The sequence below is a fragment of the Phlebotomus argentipes genome, unplaced genomic scaffold (genome assembly GCF_947086385.1).
Source record: "Phlebotomus argentipes unplaced genomic scaffold, Phlebotomus argentipes genome assembly scaffold_18, whole genome shotgun sequence".
In the NCBI taxonomy this organism is placed as follows: domain Eukaryota; kingdom Metazoa; phylum Arthropoda; class Insecta; order Diptera; family Psychodidae; genus Phlebotomus; species Phlebotomus argentipes.
Window position 1 is genome coordinate 4,213,844 of NW_026776177.1, and position 16,869 is coordinate 4,230,712.

The 16,869-nt window shown below is 37.3% G+C and overlaps 1 protein-coding gene across 2 annotated transcripts in view; it reads left to right on the forward strand.

The window, feature by feature from the left end:
* Window positions 1-16,869, forward strand: part of LOC132259560 (cyclin-dependent kinase 14) — a 93,256-nt gene that overhangs the window by 63,253 nt on the left and 13,134 nt on the right. For both annotated transcript variants that reach the window (XM_059757244.1, XM_059757245.1), the window contains exon 3: window positions 6,768-6,950. In XM_059757244.1, coding sequence (XP_059613227.1) covers window positions 6,768-6,950 — 183 coding nt within the window. The remainder of the gene's footprint in view (window positions 1-6,767; window positions 6,951-16,869) is intronic.

The window sequence follows — 16,869 nt, forward strand, 5'->3', positions numbered from 1 at the left end:
ACGCCATCCAGAATAATGATTCTCCAACTCCATCAGAATCTTTCTCTCCATCATTTTCTCCACGACGTTGAAGTGATTTCTGGGTTGAAGTTTGAAGTATAAAGTTGGAACTTGTTTATCTTGTGTGCAGCAGAATGAATTGAATTAATAGTGGTGGGAGTTGTAAAAAGTGCTGGCGTGCTGGAGTGAGAATAAATAAAAGTGTCTGCAGCATTTCAGCACTATTGGATTTACCCTTCATTTGAGTTTCAGTGTACATGATAATTAAATCAAATTGCTTCTACCGATTCCTCATTGTCTCTTTTGCACCAATAAATTGCCTCTTTAGTGTGCCTTTTGCTAATTTTTATTGCATGCACCGCACCGTGAAATCCCCCAATAAAAATTGCACAAATACACAACATTACTTTTTATTATATCACACGAAGTGCCCGGCAAAGTGGAAAGCTCCACTAGTCAAGGGATTCAAGTTCATACGGTGCAAAGCTTCACGAGCAATTCAACCGCAAAATTGAGTATATAAACCTGAACGTCTCTCAACCCTTCGACCCTGTCTCTCTTCTTCGGCCTTTTTTTGCCACCCCTGAACTCTTTCTGCTTTTTAATTAATACTTTTCAATATAGTTTCGCACACTTTTCATAATAATAAAAAAAAGCCCGAGAGAATGCAGCGCGCGAGCTTTTTCTGTGCCGTTGGGAATCTTTGTGGCTTCTGGAAAGCGGCGCACTTGGAACAAAGGGAGGAAATGCTGTTGTAGTTTAATAATTTTACACCCCTAACGTTATGAGTAATAATTGAATGGATAAATACACTCCTGCGGAGGGTTGAATTTGATTTATTTCCCAGTGATCCAACACGCATACAGGATAATTTCATCAGAGATAATTTCTTAACACCACACACACACACACTCAAACACGGAGTTTGTTGCACAAGCTTTCACAAAGTCTTACCCAGAATCATGCACACTGGCTCAGTGAGTACATATTAAACATTGAGACTATGGAAGTCTTACATTCCTCAATCTCACACCACATCAACTCTGTACACACATTTCGATCAGGGAAAATTTAATTAAAACTTCCACTCATAGTCAGAGAGGGCGAAAGGTGGGCACGCTCGGGAGCGCACATGAGAAAGTATCCTTGCGGACCTTGAGGGGAGGGAATTTTGAGAAATTACCATGATCCCATCTAACAAATTAAAAAGTCATGAGCACACTGAAGGAGAGCATTTTCTGATAAAACATATCCGTAATTAAATATATCTCCTTCACATACGAAACAGCAAAGAAAATCACTTAACATCCCCAGCTTAAAGCTCTCCAAACAGTGAATATGTGCATTTTTGAAAAGCTTCTTATTTGTTTTATTCCTACAAAAAGTTAGAGATTTGTATCTTATGAAACAATAGAAAACAATTTTATTTATCCGAAAAACACAAATGGAAATTTTTTTTATGTTTTGAGGTAAATTCGGCAAATTGTGAATCACCCGTCGATTTAGAAAGTGTCAAATTCACTATTTTTAATCAAGTGTATTTTTAAAACACAATTAAAACCATTGCAATGCAATCTAAAAGCCTTCAGAGGTTAATGCGCAGTCTGCACTTGTTATTTTAACAATTTGTCCGCGAGACAAAAGCCTGCAGCGAATTCAATCACAACGCATTTCCACTTGATGGAACCATTATCAGTTCTTTACCCCGCATTTGCTCCTTGTCTTCTGTTCAATACCATGGGCCAATCCTTGGGTAATTAAGTGTATTTTCCCTGGATTTTGCTGGTGTGTGTGTATAAAGGTGAAATTCACGCCTCAATGGATCAACGAATCCCTTTGTTGACTCGCCGCCTTTCCCCATCAAACGGCACAAAATTGCTCTCTATTGTATTGTGCGTGGCAGGAGATTTTGCCATTGTCTTTGCTCGCATGGCAGAAGAGCTTTTGCGCCAGGAGAGAGCTTTTCCCATTCGCCGAAGAGGCGCGCGATAACGATGGGGTAGAATTTGAGTGAGCCTTGACTGGAAAAAGGTAAATCGTGCGTGATTTTGTATGATTGCGCGCTAGCAATTCAATTCGATATGGCGCTATTTTATTAATTCACTGTAGGAAAAATACAATTTTCACTGACTGTCGAGGTGCACCACTTGAGAATGGGGATGCAATTCTGCAGAGCTACGAGAGAGAGAGATACTCCATTGAAAATTAATACGCTTTTGCGAGGAGTGAAATTGAATTTGATATAGCGAGTGCAATATTTTCACCTGTAGATGTTCTCCTCAGACTACATCAACCATGGATGACCCATTTTCATCACTCAGAGCTAATTTATTTGCACTGGGTGGCACGAGATGTCTCGAGAAAAGGTGGATCGCCTGACATTTACAGCACACAAACTCATTATGGAGCGAATTCATCAGCTGTAATTGCATCTTCACAGCACCGCGAGAGGCATTCTCAGGGGAGACTTTTACTCCACACCCTATGCATAATATATATTATATTGAGTGAGTGGGAAAGTCTGTGAATAACTCTATTTACTCTACTTCTTTCCCTTGGCATCGTCATATATCTCTGGGATCGATTAAAAGGCACGGCTAATGGAGAGTGAAAAATCGCGGGTGGATTGGCAAATGGGGTGGGTTTGTACAGCTACAGGTAGCTTATTTTGCTTCCATTCACGCCACAAACCACTGAAATGTCTTCCCTGCACACATTCAGTCAATTCACAGAGGGTAGGAAAGTTCCTGGAAATTCCTTTCACACTGAAAGCGCTTTTCCAATCAATTCTCCAATTCAATGGAGATGAAAACTGTAAAACACGGAAGAGATTTCTCGTCGATTACCTCGCCAGATACGCCAAGTTAATGACTTTAGCGCCGGGCTTCAATACACGCATAGTGAGGAAAAAGAGTGAAACTCGGGAGATGTGCTTGTTAACCCTTTCACAGTGCTAAAAAATTGTGCTAGAAAAAAGAAATTTCTCCCCAAGATTGAATAAGGCAGAAATTTCTTACGAAAATACCTGCTTTTCTGCATACAATTGCATAAAATTTGTTGAAAAAGTTCTTCGCGGCACTTTTTACGCGTTCAATTGCACTTAAAACTCTTTTTCTGGAATAAGAGATCCTTCTGGGTATTCTCCTGATTGAATGTCCTTTCTTGTGCAGCTGATAAAAATTTCTGTTTGATCCTTTGGAGTCGCGCGTATCAAACTCAATCAAATTTTGATATTGAACACTTATAAAGTCCAGATAAAATATGAAAATCCAAAGGATAATTATCCTGAAGACATTCTGGATACATTTAAACCTCATTGAGATCCAAATACATGTTTAAGTGGCAAGAATTCAAATGTTTCTCAGGATCTGTTAAGGTTGTACGATTGATTGAAGTGAATCCTTACTAATGAGGGAAGATTGGTGAAAAATTTCGATATCGATATGTCTCTGAGCCTTGTGGTGATCCTATTTGATTTGAAGTCACTGTACAACATTTAATTGAATGCCACAAAATCCCTCTGTGATATTAATATTTACCAAGAGAGAAGCTATTCTAAGAAAAATACACAATTCCTTCACGAGATTCTTACATAAACTCTCTCATATACTTTATCCATTTTGCCTCTGCATTCTCATATTTGCCATTTTAAGTCTTCACGTTTCTCCTCACTAAAGATGGAGAATTTTCCATCATCTTGTGCAGGTTTTCAATTTCATATTTTGCTACTCTTCAAAAGGGAAGGAAGTTTATATCATATGGAAAAATGCATTTTCTTGTCAAAGGAATTCTTGGCATACAACGTGTTGGGAGAGATCAAAAGATTCTGTGTGTGAATCTTCATTGAATGAAATTCAAGCACGCGATTATCTTAGTAAGTTAATACTGTGTGAAAATGAATATTGATTCTGAGGCAAGGTGAGTCGAATATGACTTGTCGTGTGTGGAAGTGCAGTAAAAGTGTCATAGAAAGGCGTATATTACTCATGTTTCCCGCCAATAAAGGAGAGGCCGAAGAGAGTGCATTTTATACGACATAAAGTTGCTAAGGGTTGTCGAGTTACACGCCAATGTAATATAGTTATCAACTACTTGACGCTTGTGGAGTTACCACAGAATTCTGCACTCAACAACCCTCCCTTTTTGGGGTGGTTGGCGAAGAACATGCTGAAATTAATATTTAATTGAAATTCATGATGCCGACGAATCAGCAATAAAGTCTTGTATCAAACTGACAAATAAATAGGGCAAACTTTCAGCATAAATCTTCCCCCGTTGGAAGTCACATACTTTCTCAGTTGAATTTATTAAGAAAACAGTTGCTGTGACTGTAATTTGGTTTTAATTGGAAGAGTATATTAAGTCGACTGCAAGACATTTTTCTTCTTCTGTATTGGGTTAACCGAGAGAGAGAGGGCATTAGTGGTATTTGCCTGAGAGATTTATTTATCACTCCAAACAATAGAAATTGCTGTCTTGCTGCGGCTCGACTCGGAAGCAACCTCTCTCAAAATCCACTTTTAGAAAAGCTCTGGCTCGAGAGCTTTTCTAAACTCCACTTTAAATAGATACTCTGTGATGCCAGTGTTAGATCGATAAGCGTGAATGTTCGTCGTGGAGGCCAAAAATCATGCCTAGAGACAGAGTTGACTTTGCTCTCAAATATTTATGCTCCTATTCGACAAATGTATGTTTAGACAGAGTGCATTTTTTTTCTGGCGGAGAAAAACACCTCAAGACTTCAATACGACGGTCGAGAGGCGAACACACAAAGGAAAATATCTGCAATGTGGCATTAAATATTAAATTGTGATACATTTTCAACGGAAATTCAGCGATTTCGTTGCACTCTTCGAATCGCCTGTAGATAACATAAAAGCCAAAAAGTTTTCCACTTGGAATGCTTTCTGCAATTCTTTTCCCTCTGGAGGTTTTGGAAGGAATTTAGATGAATTCTCGGAACAAGAATTGCTTCCCCAATTTTTTTTTCTGGGTGGAAGAAAAGTCAACTGTAATTACAGTTGATTGAATCCTAAACTGCAATTATTTGACCAAACTTTTGCACCCTTCGCACAAAACAATTTATTCCATGCTCCTTTCGAAGCTAATCGAGTTTGAAGTAATTCCCTCAACTATCAAACTAATTCACTTCTGTCTGGGCGCGCGTCCCTTCCGCAAATGAATCCATTGAAATTTCCCTGTTGAGCGCAAAAGTGCTCAGAGCCCCGAAGAGATGGTCTTCGATCACCTCTTGGCCATTGTCGGGGTGGATTTTGCTGTAGTTTAGGGATGGAAGTGGGCAATTACTAGTGTGTGAAGGAAATTTGTCATTTGAAGAAATTGCTTTTGGGACTTTCATGAAGGGAGAAATCAATTTCAAGAGCATTCTCTCAGGTGGTTTGTCTTGTCATTAGTATTAATTAATCGGTTTTTTGGTATGGAAGATTGTTAAAATATTCAATAGTTTGGCTTTCATATTCATTTTCGTGAAGGTTTTCGCGATGTTCTTCCTCCCATCTAAGCTCCAATGCAACGGGAAATTTGACGAATTTTAAATCAAACACCCACTAATGGTATGATAAAGTGTTAATTATTGCTCTATAATAATTATTTTGTGAATGTTTCAGTTGATTTTATTGGTATTTTGACTAAAATATGGCAAAATTAATTGAAAAACTGAAAAAGAATTGATTTTTGGTAGTTTTCGAGTAAATTTTCTTCAAATAAGTTCTAAAAACATTTCAATTGAACTTTGCTTTAAAATTTTCGAGTGAAAAAATACAAAAATATGACAAATATTAATGAATATTCCATTTAATAATCCACATTTAATATGATTCACGGCACAATGAAAAACAATTTTTCAATTTGAATTATTTAGATAGAAAGAATTTCTTACTTTTGCGCCATAAAATACAAATCTCAAAATTTTCTTAGTACTTAAACAGAATGAAAAACTTTCCAAGAATATATTAAACGTTAATAATGAGAAAAATCGACTTTCCATAGTTTTGGATTTAACCGTCGAATCTCATTTCTAATTTTCCAAAAATGTCTTTGCTTCATTCCTTTACAACTGACACGTTTCCCAGTCGTGTATCTTTTAGCATTTCCCATATAGTGTGATGGCATTGTGGTAAAATATTGCAGTGTTATGTTCCGGGAACGTGGAAGGAAGAAAAGCGCGCGCGATGAGGAAATTTGTGTCACAGTTCTCAGAGTATCTCTCTGGGTATTTTGCTATCTTTTGGGGTATAAATTTTCAGTTTCATGACTCCATTGGACTTTTCTATTTCGATTTTACTCCTGTTTGGTATGTTTTGTGTCATTTCTCTTGCCTTTTTGCGAAAAAAGGAAAGAGCAAAATATCCACTGGCATTTCGTGTGTGATGCAGAAAGTCGTTGGGTTATTTGAGGATGAGTCACACTGTGGACTCGAAGAGAGAGAGAGAGAAGTAAAAATATCATGGTGGTAGAAGGAATATAAATGAAAGGAATAAGTTATGACGTGGTGCCAACATAAAGTCTATCGAAATTGGATCGTCAGGGAATTTATAGAGAGAGAGAAAAATGTGTATTTTCTTTTCCCTTTTCGCATTGGACCATCGCTCGCGATACACCATGGGAAATAACATTGCCAGAAGCATTTTATTATATATTATATATTTGTATTTTGAGAGTGTTGAGAGAATGTGATAAATTTTATTAGCGAAAATTTTGCGCTCTTCACTGATTCCCATTTTTTTCCCTTTCTAATTTCCTTGCAGCAATTTCGCGAGAGGACGAGGAATCGCATCAGCACCACCACCACCATCACCATCATCACAGGGGTGGTCATCAGAATCACGGTGGAAAGGTCTTCAATGGCTACAATTCCGACGAGTTCTTGGACAGATTGGAGCCGAACGGCAATATTCCGGCCGACAAATCTGATCTACGATACGGAAAACGTGAGTATTTGCGCAGATATTTTAATTCCCCGATTCAATCTCCGTCTTTATCCATAAATATGAAACAAAAGCTGCTTTGTGGCTGAATAACTTCCAAATGTGGCACACATTAGTTTCCTCCTCCGGTGGCGACTTTGTGATTGGGCTCTGGCTGCAGTGCCACTAGTCATGTAATAGATCAAGAGATTATAGTCAAAATATGATATGCGACGTACAACATATAATGCCTTTGGTGTAATCTGGCTTAAGTGGGCGGAAATTGGTCAGATGGATTGAAAGCTTTCATCGAGAGCTTTCAATCCTCTCTGTTCAGAACAATTTGACCTCAATATTTATTCATATAGATTTTTGCTTTGTCCACAAGTTTAGTTTATGCTAATAAGTTTCCCCTCAAACCTAACTGACCATCTCGTCTCTCTCTCTTGCCATTTTCCGAAGGAAATCCTCTTATCTGCTGAGCACAGTCTTCACTCTTGTCGGAAGTGTGTTTCAGAGCATTTCAGAGAGAGAGAATTGCTGTAAAAGTAAATTTCTCACATGAAAGAGTGAAAAGTATTTGTGCGGATAATTTAATATTTCAAATGTTGTTTCGTCTAGAATTTTCATATACTCAATGATCCGAGCTTTCGCAAACTGAAAAGGAATTTACATCTCATCAAGGGGAAGATAATATGCCTAAAATCTGTACAACAATTCCTGATACTAACTAACAGTTTAATAACTATGATTTTCAGGCTTTCTGCTTTTTAATTTGAGGTTATGTTTGATTTGAACTCTCTTTGCGTTCAAAATTATGATTTACAAGGAGTGCAAATGCACAATTTTACACTTCTAAATAAAAATAATTTCCTTTTCGGTGCAAGAATTTTATTTTAAACTCAAACTAAAGTGAAAATACTTTCAGTTTGGTCACAGGAACTTTAACTTTAAGATGTTTTTCAGTCTTAAACCTGTCACATAACCTAGAAAAATATGTCAAAATGCGGATCTTATGAAATAATCAATGGGAAATCAAAGCTGTGAACCAAATATTGCACAAATTGAAACACTGGCACTTCCTGAAACTTCTTCTGATCTGTACACCACTTCTGACCATATTATCTCCCCTTTGCGTCTCATTTTCACATCAGAGATTTTCATTAGAGCATAAAATTAATTGTGATTCTGAAGCACATCCTCAACTCTTGGAGTGTATGATAAATTATACTGTATGCAAGTTTTTTCGGAGAGTATAGAAAAAAAAAGAAATGTGATAAAGGAGAGGAAAAATGTGTCATATCAGCAGTGAATTTAATAAAAAAAAAAGAATACAAGATACAGAATTTTCCCTGCCCAAAAAAAAGATCTTGATGGTTCTTTTTGTGGCTGGGCAAATTTATCAAGGCTGCACAGCAGAGAGGATGGAAGAGACGAGGAAAAAGGCTGAAGCATACATAATCATGACAGTTTCTGGACAATGAAGAGTCACATTAATGTATGGGGTTGAGGAGGGGATGGCCTGAGCTTCCTGGATAAGCTATTTTTCATCTTACACAAAGACCCATGTTAACAAATCCAAAAACCCTGACCGAGACGATACAATTCTCCACACTGGCTCTAGTGCGGGAGCTTTTCATCCTGAGGGATGAAGTCAAGAGGGCAGTGAGAGAAAAATCAGTGAATTCTGTCCCTGATTTCACCATCCTTGAATATCTTTCAATCTCCACATTTTTGTGGGATTGGCAAAGCTCAAAATAAATTGTCTCTCTCTCTCTCTCTCTTCCTCTGTGCACTTTGTCGGACATGAGGAATGTCTGGGAGATCGACGATGAGGGTGGAAATATTTTCTATGAATGAATTTATGATCTTCTCATGCGATAAACAAAGGGGATTCCTTCTCCTGCTTGATGTGTGCGCAGTCTTTGAAGTTGTTCAGTCTCGGCGACGACATGGGGTGGAAAAATTGCCTCCCTCCATTGATTTTCTCTCAGCCTTTCGTCACTCTGTCAGTCATGACAATCTTCATAAAAATACGAAGTGTACGCGATGCTTGCATCCATGAGTGCCAGAACAAATGTTACCCTGGCAGGCCTTTATTGCTTTAGGCTCCATTAAGCGGATAAATGGACGAGAGGGTGGAAAAAGCGGAGGGGAGCCTAGAGCACTTGAGGCTCATCACAGCGGGATAAATGTGGGAAAGTGGACAGAGTAGATATTGGGTCGATAGTAGGTGCAAAGTATCTCTAGAATCATGACCTCATCAGTCAACCTATAATACCCATCTGTAATCCCTCAACTTTTCCAATTTTCCACCAATTTCCGCAAAAGCTCACTGGCACTTCCTCTTCTTCTTCTTCTTCTTCTTCTTCTTCTTCTTCTTCTTCCGCCTTTTTAATGGACAAATTAACAAAAATATCGCAATGTAAATCAATAAATATTAATTGCTGACAACGAAGAAGTGGAATACTTGGTTGTACTCCATTTGGATGTCTGCCAAGGCGTCTCCACATGCTTTCAGCGATACTTTATTCCCTGACAAATTGCTTTTACTCTATTGGGTTTCATTGTTTTCCGCCACTCTCTAATAAATTTCAGTGCGTTTTGACGTTGAAATCTTCATAGTAACAGAATATAGACAATCGCATAGAGAAATGCTATATTAGCTTCAATCAGAAATTAGTGCCTCTTTCTGCCAACAATTGTGCATAGTTAAAAGTTTTGCCGCCCTAAAGTTTTCAGTGATTCAAGCCAGAATTGTTAGCAATTGTAGGGAAAATGTGAAATTTCATTGCATGGCTAAGGAAGGGAAGTACATAATTCTAAATGAACTACCCAGTTTTACCATTTCGCTCCATGGGCGTAGCCAAAAAGGGGGAAGAATAGAGGATTTTACATACTTTTCAGTGGCAAAGTTCCGTGATATCCAAGATTTTTGTCAAATATGTTGCAAAACTGATCAGAATGAGGCGTCGTTGCAACATTACCTTCATAACATATTAAATAAGTTGTCAAAAATATGAATTTTTAAAATGGTTGTTGCAAGATTACGATTCATATTATTTACGATAGTGGAGAATTTATCTTTAAGACAAGAAAAGCCAAAAAATTCACGTGAAAACCAAGGAAATAAATAGTAATGATGTTTCGAAACATGAGCACACATTTTTTGGATATTTCTGGCCATTTGTGCACACTTCAATGCATCAAATTGAGGTTATGTGTTTTTGGACGATCTTTGATCCTTTCCACAGAAACTAATTGCGTTTAGACAGCATTTAGAAGTACTTTTGTTGTTTGTTTCTTCTTTGTAAGTACGAAAACGCGATTCTTCCTAAAATGTCATGCCAAAGACATCTTCCCGAACGTTCTGGTCAACAGAATTCTTCAAGAATCCCTTCGGAAACACGCTCAATATCGGGAACAGACACAGAAGAAGATGTTTTATCACTGGATATAAACTATTTTGCCCTATTGAACACATTTTTCGCGTTTGACAGCTAAAATTCGTATTAAATAAAATCCGCCGGACGGCCGCCAATACAATTTGTGAAAATATGAAGTTGCAACACGAAATTCGTAGCTTTTACGAATTGAAATACGAATTCCGTAATCTTGCAACGACGTTTGATTTTGTCTAAACCTTGCCTACGTCCATGTTTCATTCACCCTCACATTTTCACTTGGAGTGCGAACAAAACACAGCACAATTGCCAGAGAGTTGCAGTTGAATGAAGAGGACAAAAAGAAGCATTCTTAAATTAGAGACTAATTTAATGGGATTGTTGAATTTTTCTTTCTAGTCCATTAATTATTCAAACTGTCCTCAGACTTTCATCGCTCAGTTTGCATTTTATAGTAGAGTTTTTTTTAACAAAAAAAAATGAGAACCAGAAGACCAAAAGTAAAACAAGAATTTTTATGAATTCAGTAATGAAATATTAACACTTGAAGAATGCGATTCATTATATGAAATGCGAAGAATGGCAAATGAGGGTGGAAAAATTTTCCAGTGTGACCCAATTCTGATAATGAAATCTCCCTCTTTTTTTAACATGCCGACTTTTTCATTAATTTCCCAGCAACATTTGCATACGGCACAGAAATGTGTTCCACATTTTTTATCTCACATGAAACGTGCAAAAAATTTGCAATTTCTCTTTGTAGAGAAACATTTTGGGAAAAAAATATGTATCTTTGTGTAAATAAAATCTTAAATTTGAAGTCTTAAAGCTCACATTTTCTTGTAAATCAAGTGCCATTTTATCTCGCATTGCTAATGTTTCATGTGCAAGTTGAGTTGTAAAATATGTTCCGCAGTGAAGGAAGTGAATTCATGGTGTTCCGCTTTTGTGGGGTTGAAAAGCGTGATTTGACTCCGCGTGACATCATTTCCTCCCCGGAGGAGAGAGAGAGCTTTTGTCCAAAAGCTCTCTTTCCGTGCATTATTAAAGCAATTCATCTAAAATCATACCGAAAGTCAAAGCTGTTTGATATCAATTTCATGCAATCAGATATTTTGGATGATAAATTGACGTCATCAGAATCATTTTTCTGCATCATTCAATATCCCAGCGAACTTTCGCGAGGGAGAAAGAGAGCATCGGAAAAAGGGGTGAAATTAGATTACGTTCTACACAGTATAAAATGCAATTACGTCAAATTACACCCAATTTGCACAACAAATGTGGAACAAATTCAGTTGTTATTCATGCGACGAACTGCAACATAAACTCCGATGGCCGAAGGGCAGCAAACAGCATTCATGGATTCCCGTGGAAGCACATTTGCTAATCTTTTCCCACTCTCTCTCACTCTTCGCGTTTATCCAGCAACGATAAAATATTCCAACGAACGAGTGCGCAATCCAATAAATGATAAGCATCAATGATATCGTGCAAATACAATTTATTACCAAAATTGGAACAAATTAAAATGTGAGTGTGTGTCTGCATTGTATTGCGTTGTAGCAGCGACGGATCAACACTGATTATGTTTATTTGCTTTTCATGTTGCACCACAATGGAATTGATGTAGAAAACATCATCATGGGTGTTTTGTTTGGGAGTCATAATGACAAATTACATTCTGACCACAAAGCATAAAGGACTTTAATTTGTGCAATTGAGGAGAACTAAATTTGTTCCCAACCCAGCGAGTCAAAAGAGCTAAAAAAATAAGCAACTAATTTAGCTGAAAAATACTAAGAATAAGTATCGAAATAGGATCGGAAAGAGACTATGGCGGAAACTCCATAGCGTTACAATCGCAGCAATTTCAAGCAAAATATTAAGCCAATTTTCTCTGCTTCAGTTAGCTGATTGTTCATAAATTTTCCTGTTGTTTTTCGCTAAATATTTTGCAAAATTTCCTGCTTTTTCTGATTGGAACTTATCATGGAAAAAGGAAGTCTAACTTGCCTGCAAATTTCTCATTTTGGAAGTTATTTTCATGGCGTTATTTATACAATTAACTTGAGTGTTGTTATCACGAAGTATATTATTGAAATGGCATGGTTTTACATGATGCGACATCTATGTACTTAAGTACGCATCAATAATTTGAATGTCTAAGATATTAGCGAAAGAAAGCCAAACAATTATCAATTTTTTAAATTTTAGCATTTTGTGCTCGTTGGGATGATTTTGAAGATTTTGCGCGAGTTTCACACACAAAAGTCCACACAGAATGTCATAAATACCATGATTTAATGCTAGATTAGGTATTCCCAATAACCCCAGGTGTTCAAAATGGTTCATAATGCATTGGAAGGAAATGCAGAGTGTTGAATTTTGAGAAATGGACCAGAAAGAGATCTTCAAGAGGTATCTCTTGTGCAGATAGAGAGCTTAGGAGTAATTTAAAGGGGATGCGGGGTGAGTTGGTGCAGCGGAAAGTAGGTCGTCGTCGTCGTCGTGAGGGTGGATGATGCCAAACGTGCCTCTGTGGTTTGCATCCGACCAACATATCGTATACACCAGAAAGTGTACGTAGCCGATCGATGTTGCTTCCTCGTGAGCATCCACATGTGCATGTATAATTCCTGGCCGGAAAATTCATTTCCACATGGCATTTCTCCCCAGTGAAATTGTTCAATTGCTCAAAATTTTCCAGCTAAATGAATTAAGAGTCATATTTTTCATTTTGCAATAAGAGCGTGAGAATATTCTCGTGTTCATCGTTTATTTTAATCAAATTTCCATGATTGCATACCTTCTTCGTCGTCATTTCCCTTGTGATTTATAATTGTGGTTTTTGGTCATTTTCGCCGGGGAGAGAGAATTAGGGATGCTTGAGAAAATTTCATGCAAACATGGGAACATTGTCAGAAATGAAGCATTTGGTATGAATAGAATTTTTGGGTAAAGTGCATTAAGTGGAAATTTCACCGGAAAATTGCTGAACGTTGAGATGAAAGTATCTTTTGGGATAAGAGAGAGAGACAGACAATTGTGGCGCCACAAGACTTTTCTTGCGTATGTTTGTCAACAGTGGGAAAAATCTATCATTGAACAGAGGAGGTGAAATGATGGTTTGTATCTCAATTTTCAAGACTTGAATGGATTTTCTCTCGCACAGAGGATGAAAATTGTGTGCTGGAAAATGAAATTTAGTCATTTCTTTCATCCCTTTTTGCCTTTTTCTTTCATTTCTCAGCAATTTCCTCATGACAAATTGAATTTATGTCAATTCTCTCGGGTTTCATTATTGACCAATTTTTCAGTTCTCTTATAGTGAAATAAAAAGAAAGACTATGAATACTTTATGGCAAGAGTTTTCTTTCACTTGTGGTAATGAATCAAATAGAGTCAGCACAGATGGAAGAATTCTTTCTTAAGCCCCTTTCGATTAATGGAAAATCAGCAAGTCTGCTTTTGATATGGAGAGAGAGAAAATCTAAATCCGATGAACATTGGTTGATTTAACAGACAAAATTCCAATAGGATTCACTGAATATTTCACTTGAATGCTTTCATGCAATGATGGTGATTTTGATGGAATTAAATTCACCACTCTTCATTGTTTGCGATATCCATCGAAATTCTCAATACTTTTCTCCGCAGTTATTTTGCCATGATGCTTTGCGCGTTAATGGGAATTTTGTGGTGGAATAATGAGAGGAATTCACTGGACTTCCCGGTTCTTCGTTAATCAAATGGGAATAGAATAATGGGAAGAAAGAGGTACTCAAAAAGGGGAGGGAATATTGATTGATTTGCAGTCGATATATCGACGGGTGCCTTGAAAACCATCAAAAGCCAAAATCGCAAAACTTCAGCAGAGCGAGTTCAATATTTAGCGTTAATACAGCTGAGAAATTTACCAAATTTATTTTAAAACCCTCAAAATGCCTTCAAATCGTCCGCTAAAGTGTAAATATTGCTCTGTATTTTTTATTTTGTAAATATTTTACTTTATTTTATTGGTATTCATTGTAATTTTTGACTAAAATATGGCAAAATTAATGGAAAATCTAAAAATATTATTTTTCAAAGTCGTTTTTATCCAAAAATCAATTTTTTCATACTTCACTTGAACTTTTCTTTAAAGTTTTCAAGTGAAAAAATATAAAAGATATGAGAAATATATTTTTCTTGGAAAAATTGCACAGCATAAAAATTAATATTCGACTTTTCATTCGCAAAACGTGACAATTTTTTCCATTTGTGCTTTTTAGATAAATAAGATACAAATCTTAAAATTTTTGTACAGGAAGATCAAATAAAATACTTTACATAGTTTTCGATTCAACCGGCGATATTGACGGGGGCTAAATGAATTTCCATCAACTGTCCAATTTTCCATTTCCAAACTTGATTTAATTCGCTTTTCCATGACCAACGAGGAATGAAGGACCCTTGCGATATTGGCGTGAATGTGAAGAATGGCAGATAAAAAAGCTCAATCCGGTCTAGACAGAGATCAAATATGATGTGTGCGACATGCAAACACGACTATATAGAATTTTTAATGAAACGGATGCCAAATGATTGAATATTTCCGTGTCTCTCAACCTCTGATTGACCGTTGAGCTCTGTCAACCCTTCTTGTTTACCCTCAGGAACTCATTTAGCAGCACATTTCACTCTCTCTCTCTCTCTTTCTCTTCATGCGAAAAGAGCCATTAGAGACTTTCGTCGATTTCTTATCTATCTCCAGTGTTTCGTGTAATAAATGGAGATTTGAAATTGATAGCATAGTATTGACGTGCAATTTCAATTTACTCCCAAAGAGGCGATTTTTTATCCTTAGCCCAATCCTTTCCCGGTGAATAGACAATTTCTCAGTTGAAGTGTACTAATGATGCGCCTCCTTCGGGGCTCGCTCAAGACATCAGCGAAACAGACAGAGAGAAAGAGAGAGAGAAGGTTATATCCACTTGAGTTTGTGATTTATCATGCTTCCCAATGAAACTTCCGGAGTGTTTCATCCCAAGTGTTTGGGCCGAAAAGGGAAGAATTGGACTGCTCAAACGGTATGATTGCTGATAATTTCATAGCAAGTGGCGTGTTATTAATGCCCGAAACATTTGCAGGGTGAAGAGAGAGAGACACACGGAGGGGATGAATATGGCTGGGTCTTTAATTGGGGGCTCCAAGGTGGAAAGTGGATCATTAATTTGCCTTCCACGTCGCTCTGAGAAGAGAAAAGACAGGCATTTTGCAAATTGGACACCATTATTTAACCAAACACACGCCCAATATCCACTTTGCACACCATTTGGGCCACTCTGTCTAATGGATAATCTGAAAAATGACCTATTTCTGACCAAAATGTCCCGCACCTTGATTACATTTGACCTTCTGATTCGCTTTTTTCCTCTGTGTGTGTGTGTGTGTGTGTTTGTGCAACGAATGTTAATGGTTAGGACACATTGAGGCATAAATGCTCCTGTTTTCTCCAACAACACTTTCAGCATAATTTATCCCTTGTTCTGGAAGCAATTCACTAATTTTCCAGTGTATTGTTTACGGAAGCTTCCCCTATTTCAATTGCCGTGCACGTTTCACGATCCGAAACCATTGTAATGCCAAAATGCAGTTTCCTACAGTGACTCCAAATCAAATAGGGCCACATGAAGCCATGAACTTCACACCAAGAGAATCAGAACGCTCATGAGATTACTCTATTCTCGTGAAATTTGTTTCTCACGGTTTTATTAGAGATTGGAGAGAACTTAGGAAAGAATCCTTAATGGATCTGAGAAGCAGTCATGGCGAAAGACGGTTTTTCCACGGAGAAAAGATCTTTTCACGCGGTCAATCTTCTCGTAATTTCCCTGATTAAATGTCCTTTCTTGTGCAACTGATTAATCTCTGTTCGATCCTCGTAGTTACGCGTATAAAACTTAATCAAATTTTGATATTGAACACTGATAAAGGTTCAGGTAAATGATGAAAATCGACAGGATATTTATCCTGAAGACACTCTGGATATATTTAAACCTAATTGAGAATAAAAAAAACACGTTTGGACGTTTTATTACTGCTTTGGTTCTGTTTTTATATCAAAAAGAGATTAAGGATTACGCCAATTTTCTTCAAGCTTTGCACAGTGAATCCTTATTAATGAGGGAAGATTGGTGGAGAAATTCAGATCTCAAGCTTTACGTGGAAATTCACGGCACATCGATATCTCTGAAAGCGTCAAGTGGTCCTATTTAATTTGAAGTCACTGTATATAGCCTCGCAACCACCTTCTGAATGGGTTTATTTTGCCACAAGGGTCGATGGCACATCGCGAGAAACAAATACATGATCCATGGGTTTGCATATCAATACACTCGCTATCGGTTAAATGCGTTAAATGTGAAGGGGTTTGACAACAGAATTGAGAGCAAGAGAGAGAGAGAGAGAGGGAATTTAGCATTTTTATTGATGTTTTGTATGCGCAAATTTCAAGTCAATTTTATTCAATGGAATTCCCCACCCACAACAGGGAG